The 13,695-nt window shown below is 48.4% G+C and overlaps 1 protein-coding gene across 1 annotated transcript in view; it reads right to left on the reverse strand.

The window, feature by feature from the left end:
• Positions 1-13,695, reverse strand: part of LOC123757990 (uncharacterized) — a 71,179-nt gene that overhangs the window by 46,988 nt on the left and 10,496 nt on the right. Inside the window, exons 2-3 of the mRNA XM_045742074.2 lie at positions 11,289-11,408; positions 2,697-3,203 (exon numbers count right to left, since the gene is read on the reverse strand). Of these exons, the coding sequence (XP_045598030.2) occupies positions 2,697-3,203; positions 11,289-11,408 (627 nt within the window). The remainder of the gene's footprint in view (positions 1-2,696; positions 3,204-11,288; positions 11,409-13,695) is intronic.

Genomic DNA, 13,695 nt, shown 5'->3' on the forward strand with positions numbered 1-13,695 from the left:
ATGGTCTCGCAGTCGGGGAAGGGCGCCACGTATACCTGGAGACACCTTGACCACTCCAACGTGAATAGATCCACATCTGGAGTCCTGAACGTCTGGCACAGCCAACGAAAAGAGTCGGCATCGACCGTCCATTCCGTGGAAAGGGGAAGGAAATGAGACAGGCCGTCCACCAAGACGTTGGACACCCCCCGGATGTGAACCACCAGGAGAGCCAAACCCCGAGAACTCAGAAGACGAGTCACCCAAAGCTACCAGCCCAAAAGAGCCAAGGACCACATCGAGCCCCCCACGGTTCAAGCAATAAACCACCGAGGAGCAGTCCGAATGGAGCCGGATCATTGATCCGCAAGTGACTTTAACCCTCTGGAGCGACATCCACACTGCCGCGAACTCCCTGACCGTGCTGTGAGCCCGACGGAAAGACTGACCCCACTGCCCCTGGCCGGCCTGGTGAGCACTGGTCACAAAGCCCCAGCCAAGAGACGACGTGTCCGTGAACACATCGAGCTAGGGCTCGGGTAGGCGCCAAGGCACTAAACCCCGAAAAACCCGAAGAGGAAGCCCCCAGCGGCCGAATCCAGAGGTTGCGAGAGAGGTGAAAAAGACGTTCCCGAAGGAACCAGAATAGCCGACGAAGCCACACCCGACCCGGCGGGGTAGACCATCATGGCAAAGTTCAGGCTTCCGCACAAACTCTCAAGCAACCGCCACGTGACCTGGGAACCTCTCAGAAACAGACAAAGGCGGGACCACAGGCGAAGCAGAGCTACCGGAGGCAGAGACAAGGAAGTGGTGCGAGCGTCCCAAACCAGACCCAGCCAAGACCGAACCTGAGAGGGAAACAGATGGGACTTCCTCCAGATCACCATGAACCCGAACCTGGTGAGCTGGGAAAGAACCAAATCCTTGGCGAGCAGACACGCGGATTGGCTGGGAGCCCAAACCAGCCAGTCATCGAGGTAGGCCAGAACCCGAACACCTAACAGACTCAGGCGAGACACCACGACCCGAGTAAGGCATGTGAAAATGCGAGGTGCCATATTCAACCTGAAGGGAAGACAACGAAAGCGGTAACCCTGACGCCCCACATCAAAACCGAGTAAGTCCCTGAACCTCGGAAGAACTGGGACATGCCAATGTGCGTCTTTGAGGTCCAGGGACACCATCCAAGCGCCCGGCTCCAACAAAAGACAGACCTGGGATAGAGTAGTCATCCAGAAGGAGGGGCAATAAACCCACGGGTTCAGACGGGACAAGTCCAGAATGAATCGGAGGTCCGTGCAGTCCCGTTTCAGGACCGGAAACAGGCAGGAAACCCACCTGAGGTACGTCGTCTTTTCAACCACGCCCAGGCAAACCCACTCTGAGATGACCCAACAGAGCGCAGGAGAAGAGGCCTGCCCCCTCCAGCCCCGAACCACCCAAGTGGGAAGGAGCCACCCAACACCACCATAGGCCGCACAAAACGACCCGAAAAGCCCATGAATTGTGGGACCGGGCGCAAGCAAACAGGGCGAGCCCCCCCCCCCCCATCTCCCTCTCCCCGTTAATGAGACGAACTGCCAAAGAGCCGAAACACCTTGCGAGAACCTAAGCGACAAACAGGACAATCCCCGTGCCGACCAGAAACAGCTGGTACTGTAGGCTGCGTCTGCCCCGAATCCGGCACCAAAGACCTACCATGACAAGAAGAACCCCGAGCCCTGGTACGACCTTTCCGGGAAGGCCCCTCACGAATCCCCCGGAGCAACAACAACTCAGACATAGGCCGACAACTAACCGCGGCCAGGTACTGCATCACAGCAGACTCAGCAAACAGAAATGGACAAAAAGGAGAAGACAACCGGAGAGCCAGGGCCCAAGCGGATTCTAAGGAAGAAGCCAGCACCGCCTGCCGACACACGAGGCGAGAAGCATAGAACCGCGAAACCGCATCCCACAGGAGTGGCGCAAAGAGCTTCAGCAAAGCATTTGACGCCTGGCCCGCGGAGGGCAACGCACCGGACCTGGCAGCGGCCCCAAGCGCCCCCACATCCAACTTAAGCTAGTCCGAGGACAGCTCAAGGAGGGAAAAGAACCGCAGGGCCGAAGCAAGCAGGCCATGAGTACCTAAATCCTCCGCCACCAAGGCAGCCGAAAGGGAAGGAACTTGCACATGAAGTTGCATGACACCAACATCCCGCAGAAGGGCAGGGGCAAACAAACAAGCATTGAGATGCTCGAAGTCGCCCCCCAGGAAAACCTGAAATGCCGACTGAGTCTCACACCATTCAAAAGCGCGGGTCCAACAGAATTTGAATATGTGTATGTGGGATTTGAACCCCACATACTTGGACTTTGGAGTACCAAAGTGTGTGGGGTTTGGGTCCTCATCGCTCCTACTGATTTTCTCACTGGAATAATATTGCAGTGACAATCTGAGATGACCCCAGTGGTGCTTGTACCAAAATGTTGCAAACTGACATAATGCAAACGTACCTTAGAGAGCAACAATGCGAGATACTGCAGCTCAGAAGATTATAGTTGACATGGAGTTAATTGCTACAGTTTACTAGCAGCTCTATTCTTTATCAAAATTTAAATATTTAAAGTACATTATTAACTTAATACATTGAGGTGCTCTAGAGATATTGAACATAAACCTCAAAAAAAAAAGAAAATATGAAAATATGGAAGATAACAAGACTAATACTAACCAGATCATCTAATAAAATCTCCCCCTGAGAGTCCTCTTCAAGCTGTGAAGATGCAGTATAATCCAGGTCAATACTGTCATCAAGGGTTGTATGCAATGGCGGTGCTAAAACACATTTTTCTGTCTGAGAGTCTGTAATCAAACCATTATCTCTGATCTTCAATATTTCCTTTGGTTTAATTTCTTTAAAATCCATATCATTTACAGCCATTTCCACCTCATGACACTGTGAAGAACCAGAAACAATGGATTCTGTTACACATGCTATCTCTTGCTTAAGCTGGCTTAAAGGTGCTGAGGTAAGCAAGTGAACAAGTTCAGGTGATTCAAAAGATTTCTCTTGAAGAGCCGTGTCTAGTCTGTCTTTGGCATCTTCTAATGGGATGGTCTTAAGAGGTTCACATATGGATCCCTGACATCTGCACAATGAACACAAACCCCTTTCTTCTGTCTGAACTTCAGCATTACAAATAGGCAACATAGAATTGTCCAACTTCATTAGGAGTCCCTGAAAAGAAAAAAAACAGGGTTGAATGTAATCGGACAGCTATCAGACTGATACTGTATTAGCTATATTAGTCTGGGGCTTCAGTATTATGAAGTTTTTATGCCTACCAGGAACCACGAGCCAGAACCTGGTTCTCTCAGAGAGGTGAAGGGAGCAATGGCCTATGAAAACTCCACTCTTTGAGAGTATATTCATATCTGCCACTGACTGGAGTTAGGCACCCAGAATGGTAGGTGCCCCAAAACAGATCCCAACTGGTAGAAAACTGCAATCCAAGACCGAACAGAGCCCAAGAACTCTCCCCCAAGAAAAAACAAGGTAACAAGCAAATTGTCATCAAACCGATGTGCCGCTCATTCATGCTCCCCCCCCCCCCCCCAGAGCCAAGAGTAGGTCCCGTCCACCTGACCCAGCCGCCTGCTCACCAGTTCAGAGACTGAGAAAACGGAAGAAAAACCACTGACTGAAGGGAAGGAGGGTGGGTGCCAGGGAGCCTCCGGAGCTCACCCAGAAAATGGCGTTTCATTACATTCAACACTGGTTTTCTGTTGGGAGCCCAGTCGGCTCCCTGGAGCTAGAGACCCAAAAATAATTAAAAGAGGGACTTATCCAGGAGGCAGCAGCTCTGCATGCCTCATGACAAAGATGGGGCAACTGGCTGCAACCGACGGACCAAGGCCACACAAGACCACTGAGGGCACGAAACGTTCACAAGATAACGGGTAGCCAGGACCCTGTTCGACCTCCAAATACCCCCGTGCCCAAATGTCAGCCCAAGACATGTTCCCAAAAACAGCAGCAAGAGCCGCAAACTTCCGAACATCAAGGGCATGAGGGTAGACCGCAGGCTGGCTACACTTGATAACCCTACAGATAACCTGAGAGACCCGAGACCTGGAACAGGGAACAAGGGATATCAGATCAATCCAAAGCACGTCCATGGACACAGAACCCGAGGCACGAAGGTAAAGTCGTAAAGCCGCAACTGGACACAAAATATGATGCACCCCCGGTCTGACCAAGCATCAATAACCCACGGACCCCTCCAGAAGCAAACAAAAGGGGCCAGAGACCAGAGCCAACAAAAACAAAACCTTTTGAAAACAATCTTGGATCAAAGGGGACACAACAAACCGAAGAAAAGAGAAAAGATAGCACCCAATCCAAAGACCAGGACGGCTCAGACAGCAAATGAGCAGGCCGAAGGTGGATAAATGCACGAGAAAGCTTACAGAATGGAGCCAAAGTGACATCCACCCCAAACACAAGCTGGAGCGGCTCTGCCAGTGTCGCACGATAAGAGGCGACAAAATTCGGCATAAGATGTCAGTCCTGTAAGAGCCAAGAAAGGAAAGACAAAACAACACGAACAGAATCAGAAGTCACCCTAGGAAGAGAAAGGAGGTGGCAAAAAGAACGCCAAGAGACTTCATACAGTCGCCGAGAAGACCGCAGGTGGGGACACGATGAGAGAAGCCACCTGATCACAATACAAGTGGTGATACATACACGCGTCAGAAACACCAGAAGCAAAGAGCGGAAGAGTAGATCGAACCAGCGAGGTACCTTATCGGTCCAATCTGCTGAAAGAGGCAATGCCGCAGAAAATGCCCTGGGTTCGGACACCGAGCAAGCAGCGCCTGAAACCAAGGCTAAGCTGGCCACCATGGGGCTAGAAGGAGAACCCTCCCCAGATAGGACTCCAGCCAAGCCAGAACCCGAAGCAACAGCTGGACTGGGGGGAAAGAAGTACAAGTAACTCCACCTCGTCGAGTCCTGCTGAAAAGCATCTACCGCGACGGCTTCGCTGTTGGGGAAGGGCACCACATATATTGGGTGATGTCTCGACCATGCCAACGTGAAGAGGTCCCCTTCAGGGGGGTCTGAACATCCGGTAAGGCCAACTGAAGGAGTCGACAGTCCATTCCGTGAACAGATTCCGTGTCCACCAGGACATTGGACATGCCCTTATGTGAACCATGAGGAAAGCTAAACCCCAAGAACTCAGCAGAAGAGTCACTTGAAGCAACCAACCCCAAAGAGCCAAGGACTGAAGAGACCCCCTCCCCCCCCCGGTTCAGGATATGAACCACCAGGGTGCAGTCTGAATGGAGCCGAATCGTAGAGCCTCGAGCAAACCGAATTCACTGCAGTGAAAGCCACACTGCTGCAAACTCCCGCACCGTGCTATGAGCCTGACATAGCGATGGAGCTTACTGCCCCAGGCCAGCTTGGTGAGCACTGGCCACAAAGTTCCAGCTGAGAGACAAAGCGTCCGTGAACACACATCGAGCAAAGGTTTCGGAAAGTGCCAAGGCACTAAACCCTGATAAACCCGAAGAGGAAGCTGGAGAAGCAGCAAATGATGCAAGGCCCCCGGTGGAAGAACCCAGCGATCACGAGAGTGGCGGAAGGAACAGCCCCCAAAGGAACCAGAACAGATGCAAAAGCCAAATCCGACCCAGCGGGTAAACCAGCACGGCAAAGTTCAAACTCCCACACAGCTGCTCGAGCAACCACTGAGTGACATGGGACCCCCTTAGGAACAGCTGAAGGCAGGACTGCAGCTGGAGCAACGCTGCTGGAGGAAAAAACATGGACACTGTCCGAAAATCCCAGACAAGGCCCAGCCAAGTCCGAACCTAGGACGGAACCAAATGGGACTTCCTTCAGTTCACCATGAACACGAACTCGGCGAGCTGGGAAAGAATTAAACCCTGGCAAGCAGACATGCGAACTGGCTGAGAACCCATACCAACTAGTCATCGAGGTAGGCCAAAAACCAAACACCAAGCAGAGGCAGACGGGCCACTATGACCCGGGTAAGACGCGTGAAAATGTGAAGTGCCATATTCAGCCCGAAGGGAAGGCAATGAAAGCAGTAAGCTTGCTGTCCCACCACAAGACATAACCAGTTCCAGAACCCTGGATGAAAAGGGACATGCCAATACATGTCCCAGAGGTCCAGAGACACCATCCAAGAACCCAGCTCAAAGAGAAGCCGGACCTGGAACAGAGTGGTCATCCAAAAGGAGGGGCAAGGAATCCAGCGATTCAGACAGGACAAGTCCAGAATGAACCAAAGATCCGCACAGTCCTGTTTCCAATCCTGGAAACAAACAAGAAACCCACTTCTGGGATTAAGTCATTTTGACCACACCCAAGCACACCCACACTAGGATGACCCGACAGAGCGAAGGGAAAGAAGCCTGGCCCATCAGCCCTGATCCTCCGAAAGGAGGAGGAACCGCACAACGCCACCACAGGCTGGAGGGCACGACCCAAAACTCCCACGAATCGTGGGACCAAGCATGGGCAAACAGAGTCAGCACCCCCCTCCCCAGCACCCCGTCAACAGGATGACCGCAAATGGACCGGCGCTCCTTCCGAAAAGCGACTTACATACAGTGACCACTGTGCCAACCAGAAGAAAACAGCTCCAGAGGAAGCACCGACAGAGACGCTGCACCAAGGACCCACCTCGACCTGCAGAGACTTGAACCCTGGCATGACCTTTCTGGGAAGTGCGAGAACGCCCACCCCGGATCACCAACAAATCGGAAAGAGAACGGCAACTAGCAGAAGCCGCCTGCCAAAACTGAGAAACAACCGAGTCCGAGAACAATAACGGACAGAACGGAGATGAAAACTTAAGAGCCAGGGGCCCAAACCGAATCAATAGAGAGAGCAAGGACGGCATGCCGACACATGAGGCGAGAGGCAAGAAACAGGCCCCACCTCCCTGAGAAAAATAGGTGCATACAGTTTCAGCTACGCCGCCAATGCCCCAGATGATGGTCCGGCACTCAGTGCCTACACATCCTCCACAAGCCAGTCCAAGGACAACTTGAGAAAGAAAAAGAAGCACAGGAACAAGGCCAGATGCCCGTGGGAGCAAAGATCCTCCTCAACCAAGGTAGTCGAAAGAGAAGGAACCTGGGTGTGCAACTGGAGCAAGCCAACCTCACAAAGAAACACAGAAGTATAAAGGTACGCACTGAGGTGCTCAAAAGTGCCCCCTCCCCCCAGGTAAACCTGCAAACCTGTAGTAAGCTCCTGCCAATCCAACGTGCTGGTACGACAGAACTCATGCCACACCCCAAGCGAAAAAAAGGGCAGTCTGTAAGCCAGGAAGACGCCGGAACCATATAACGCACCAAATAGGAAGAAGACGAGGAACTGAACTCAAAACAGACCAGATTCATCACAGAGGCAAAGTCCGGGTCTCGCAGGAGCACACAGGGCCTCCCGAACCTCTGCAGGGGAAATCCGAGAGGTTGTAAACCTCCAAACAGACAAAGCCACAGAACCAAAAAAAACCTGGAAACGAACCTGCCATAACCACCAAATCCTGAAACAGCAAACCCTGCATTGAGGGGCACCAAAGCCAAGGCAGGATCGAACAGGACCCAAGCGGCCCAGGCTGACTCCCCCCTCCCAGCCCCTGCAGCCTCAAAACCAGGTTCTGGGGCAGAGCCGTCCTCCATGCCCCTTAAAGAAAGAACCTGGCATCAAAGAACCTGCTGGTAAGACCCTGCAGCCTCAGCGAAAGGATCGAACTCAAAGGCCTCTGTCCATGCATCGAATTGGGCAGCCCTTGAGCTGCCCAAGTCTCATCCCCAACTAAACCCTGCCCCGACTCCAAAACCCTCAAATGTTTGAAAGCTGGCTGCAGGGGGAAGGGGAGGGGGGTAGGGAGCAGGGCGAACCACGCCAACAGGGAAAGGACTCGGGCACAGACTGAACCAAGGTCAAAGCGAGTGGATAATGAGTGGGGAACAAGTCTTGCATGATTCCGGGTAGAAGGTGTCTTCGACCCAACAAGCAGCATGATGAAGGCAAAACAGACAATCATCACCCTGAGACAAGGGCAACAAACAACCCTCAAACTCGCACAAGGCGAGATGGAACTCGGAAGACATACTCATGGTCACCCATGCCCCGATAGGGGTTTACAGAGCTCACAGGGGAAGGTGTCCCTATGGGAAGCCCAGGCACTGGTGCTGCAAAACTGGTTGAACCCTGTTGACCAACCACACACTAGAAATTGAAGGGACGACGACGTTTCGGTCCGTCCTGGACCATTCTCAAGTCGATTGTGATGAGGAGGTAGGGACAGGCAATAAATAGGCAAGAGAGAGCTGAGGAGGAAAGTCAGGTGTAGGGGATAGTAGTAATGAGAACTGCAGCAGGCCTATTGGCCCATACGAGGCAGCTCCTATTATAACCACCGAAGGAGATAGTAATAGGAAAAAAGAAGAGGATAGCAAGGGAGCGTAGGAGAAGACAATGAACAGAAAAAGGGAGAAGAGAGAAAGAAAAGGAAAGAGAAAGAAAGAAATGGAAGGGGGAAAGCTTATGTTAAGTCACGTTTGTTAGAAAGATTAGAGCATTTGAGTATATACTGTGAAAGGGAAGAGTCCACAGCAACAAAGCCAGGACTCAAGTTCATGTTGGGTACATTGTTTATAAGAGCCGATTCTACAAGACGGCGTCTGTGTAGAGTAGAGGCAGGAAAGATTATTTTGGAGGAAGACCAATCAATGGGATGATTAGAATCCCTCACATGGCAGAAGAGAGCATTGTTAGTGTCTGCAGACTTAACACTTCTCTTGTATTCTTTAAGTCTGTCATTCAGTGTACGGCCAGTTTCGCCAAAGTATTGGAGAGGACAAGATGAACAGGAAATAGAGTAGACACCAGCAGCATTAGAAGCAGGAGGAGCAGTGTGAACTAGATTGCTACGAAGTGTGTTAGTTTGTCGAAAGGCGAGTTTAATGTCAAGAGGACGAAAGGTATTGGTAAAAGTTTTGAGTTCAGATATGAAGGGAAGGCATAGTACAGTGCTACTAGTGTTGGAAGCAGGTTTAGGATGAAAGAAATTTCGTTTAGCTTGAGAAATTAAGTTGAACCCTGGTTGAACCCTGTCTATTTACTGGGCAAACTGACCCCTGTGAAGGGAGCAACCTCGGGGACTGAGTGGAGGCCTACCAACAGAACCTAGGCATAACTAATGGGAAGCCAGGCAACAAAAACTTAAAAGAATGAAAAGAAACTTCGAAAGTGCACCACAACAAGAGGCCAGAAAGACATGGTTGCTGCTAGTATGTAAGCTGTGCAGCACCGTGCACCCCAACCAGCATTCGTGGTTGGATGCTGGTTGGGGTTTTTGAGCACCTCAAAACACTCCTTACCCAGGGCCAAACTAAAGCACCAAGATCACCGCTGACCCCAAGGGCAAGGCCGATGCCAAGCGACAGCAACCCTTATGAGAGTGAGAACCCGAAAGCCACAGAGATGATAACCTTGAAACCAAAGGGATGTACATACAGGGCGCCTAGGGAAGATAACCATAAGCACATACAGCCCGAAGAACCGGTACTCCTGGCCAACACCCCAACACATAGAAGGTACAACCACTAAGGTAAAAACCCTGACAGAAATCGAGGCCAGAGAGGATGTCCGCTCCAGCCAGCTTCAGTTGATGAACTGATGAGTAGGCGACCGGCCCGGGTGGGGGTGGGGGGTCTCCCTCTCCCCATGGGTGGGTGGGGGGGGTGGAAGGGGTGGCCACACAAGACCTCAGCAGTCTTGTGTGGCCTTGGACCATTGGTTGCGGCCAGCCCCATCTTCGTCATGAGGCATGCGATGCTGCTGCCTCCCAGGTAAGTCCCTCTTTTACTTATCTTTAGGTATCTAGCTCCAGGGAGCTGACGGGGCTCCTCACAGAAAACCAGCGTCGAATGTAATGAAATATCATTTTCTGGGTGAGCCCCAGAGGCTCCCTGGCACCCACCCTCCCCTTTGGTCGGCAGTTTTCTTCTGTTTGCTCAGTCTCCGAACTGGTGAGCAGGTGGCCAGCTTGGATAGGGGAAGCCTCCCTCTCCCAAGTGGAGGAAGGTGGGGGGGGGGGGGCAAACAAGCAAAGCATCGGTTTGATGACAATTTGCTTGTTACCTTGTTTTTCTTGTGGTGGAGTTCTAGGGGCTCTGTTTGGTCTTGGGTTGCAATTTTCTGCCAGTTGGGGTCTGTTTTGGGGGTACCTACCTTTCTGGGTACCTAACCCCGTTCAATGGCCAACATGAATATACTCTCAAAGAGTGGAGTTTTCATAGGCCATTGTTCCCTTCTTCTCTCTGAGGGAACCTGGTTCTAGCTCATGGTTTCCGGTATGCATAAGAACTCCATATGACTGAAGCCCCCGACTAATGTTGCTAATATCAATCCAACAGCTCCTGGAAGCAGACGGGGCTCTCCACAGAAAAGATATTAACTTAACAAATATTTATGTACATTAGATGTTCATATGTAACAATATATATAATGTATGAAACAATAAACATTTAATCTCATGATGGAAATCAAGAAATGCACCCCTAGGCTTGCCCATGTCAACATGTTGTAATGAGGGACAGGAAGTATAATTATAATAGGAGGTATAAATGAGTTCAGGGAGTGTATTGAGTACAGCAGAGTGGTGCACTGAGTACAGGCTGGTCTAATGAGCACAGGCTGGTCTAATGAGCACAGACTGGTCTAATGAGCACACGCTGGTCTAATGAGCACAGGCTGGTCTAATGAGCACAAGATGGTGTATTGAATACAGTATGGTATAATGGGCAAAGACTGGTACAATAAACACAGGATGGTGTAATGTGCACAGACTGGTGTATTGAGCACAAGCTAGAAAGAGTAAGAGGTGGTGTTAGTAGTGATTATAGCAATTATACTTGACATAATAGCAGACAGTTCTTCTCTGTGGTGCATTGAGGTATCTGTACCATATGCTCTCCACTAAGCTCCCTGTTCTGTTTGAACAGGGAGACAACACAATTTTTAAGGCTACTTGTCCCCAAGAGGCTCAAAGTCATTCAGGACCTAGCATATTAACAGTGAACTGGGTGGCTTAGGGAAAGTACTCAGAGGGCCTTGCTTAGAAACAGTTTCACACATCCATCTGAAATTAACTAACAGGCTAAGATTGGCTGGGATCAAAACTGAATTGTTCAAAGGCACTAATGGATACTGTGGCCATCAAGTGAGCATTGTACAGATAATATACAAAATATTCTTTTGCAGACATACCTTCATATTTACAACAAGTTGAACCAGATGTGATGCTAAAGTTGACTGGAGACGCATACTAAAGCTCCGCATTTCTAGAAACTGAACTGTGTAACTGCCAATTACACTGCACTCTGACATCTGCAATACAAATTTGCCTATTACTCTTAACACAGTAGCAATAAATTACAATTTTAAAATGTACATATAGGTTAATGTTAAGACTTTTAAATATACATTTTTATGTGAGTTTTTATTTAGTGAGTAGGTATCTATCTGTATAAAGACAACTTATTAAGTCAGTCCAGGATCTATAATGCACTGATTAGTATGATTAATTTTATACATGCAGCTCTTGATAAAAATGAGTTCCCTGTTGAGTTATTTGTTGACCAACTTAAGGCTTTTGACACTGTTAACCACCACAACCTTCTTCTTAAATTACATCATTATTGAGTCAAAGGTAACTCCCTCCAATACCTTCAGTCTTACCTTAGTGACAGGCTCCAGTTCGTTTCTGTGAATGATTCTAATTCTCCCACCTTATCCATCAACATTGGTGTTCCACAGGGCAGCCCTCTCCTCTTTCTCATCTACTTTAATGAACTTCCAAATGCATATCAAAATCTCAAGTCAATTTTATTTCCTTATGAAACAACCTTCATATTATCCAGTTCTAATCCTCTTATTTTGAATGACACAGTGATTACTGAACTAAATGAAGTTCATTTTTGGCTAACTGTTAACAAACTCACCCTTAACATTGACAAAACCTACTATATTTTGTTTGGTAATAAATCCTCAGATCAAATTAATCTAAGAATTAACAAAATCCAACATAGTAATTAAGTAGATGGCAAATTCCTTAGTGTTCTCATTCATAACAAGCTGAATTTTCAGGGCCACATTCAAAATATAGCAAAAAACGTTTCTAAAACAGGTGGAATTCTTTCTAAAATCAGATACTGTACTATGGACCCTGCCCTGCCCTGCCCCCCTGGTAATGATCTATTATTCTCTCCTCTATCCTTATCTTAATTTTGGTATCTGTGCATGGGGTTCTACTACCCAAAATCATTTATGTCCTCTAATTACTCAACACAAATCTGCTATTGGAACAATAATAAACTCTGGCCCCAGACAGCACTCAGCCCCCCTTTACTTAAATCTTTGAACATGTTAGATATTAGGTCACTGCACATCCTCTCAATTATACTCTATACTGTATACTTAAAACTCTGAACTGTAATGCCAATCCTGACCTTAAACGCTTCCTAGAAGGTTATAACAGAACCCACGGGCACCATACTAGAAGCAAATACCTATTCAATATTTCAAGTGCGACTTACCCATTGCGTACTGCCAAGGGGCCTGACAGCTGAGTAATTACCTAAGTGTAATTACCTAAGTGTAGTTACAGGATGAGAGCTACGCTCGTGGTGTCCCGTCTTCCCAGCACTCTGTCATATAACGCTTTGAAACTACTGACGGTCTTGGCCTCCACCACTTTCTCACTTAACTTGTTCCAACCGTCTACCATTCTATTTGCGAAGGTGAATTTTCTTATATTTCTTCGGCATCTGTGTTTAGCTAGTTTATATCTATGACCTCTTGTTCTTGATGTTCCAGGTCTCAGGAAATCTTCCCTGTCGATTTTATCAATTCCTGTTACTATTTTGTATGTACTGATCATATCACCTCATTTTCTTCTGTCTTCTAGTTTTGGCATATTTAATGCCTCTAACCTCTCCTCGTAGCTCTTGCCCTTCAGTTCTGGGAGCCACTTAGTAGCATGTCTTTGCACCTTTTCCAGTTTGTTGATGTGCTTCTTAAGATATGGGCACTACACAACTGCTGCATATTCTAGCTTTGGCCTAACAAAAGTCGTGAACAATTTCTTTAGTATATCGCCATCCATGTATTTAAAAGCAATTCTGAAGTTAGAAAGCATGGCATAGGCTCCTCGCACAATATTCTTTATGTGGTACTCAGGTGATAGTTTTCTATCAAGAACCACCCCTAGATCTCTTTCTTTATCAGAATTCTTTAAAGATTTCTCACATAATATATAGGTTGTGTGGGGTCTATGTTCTCCTATTCCACATTCCATAACATAGCATTTATTAACATTAAATTCCATTTGCCAAGTGGCGCTCCATGTACTTATTTTGTCCAGGTCTTCTTGAAGGGCATGACAATCATCTAAGTTTCTTATCCTTCCTATTATCTTAGCATCATCAGCAAACATGTTCATATAATTCTGTATACCAACTGGTAGATCATTTATGTACACAATAAACATCACTGGTGCAAGAACTGAACCCTGTGGTACTCCACTTGTGACATTTCTCCAGTCCGATACATTGCCTCTGATCACAGCCCTCATTTTTCTATCAGTCAGAAAATTTTTCATCCATGTTAGAAGCGT

Source organism: Procambarus clarkii, chromosome 40, assembly GCF_040958095.1.
Source record: "Procambarus clarkii isolate CNS0578487 chromosome 40, FALCON_Pclarkii_2.0, whole genome shotgun sequence".
NCBI lineage: Eukaryota > Metazoa > Arthropoda > Malacostraca > Decapoda > Cambaridae > Procambarus > Procambarus clarkii.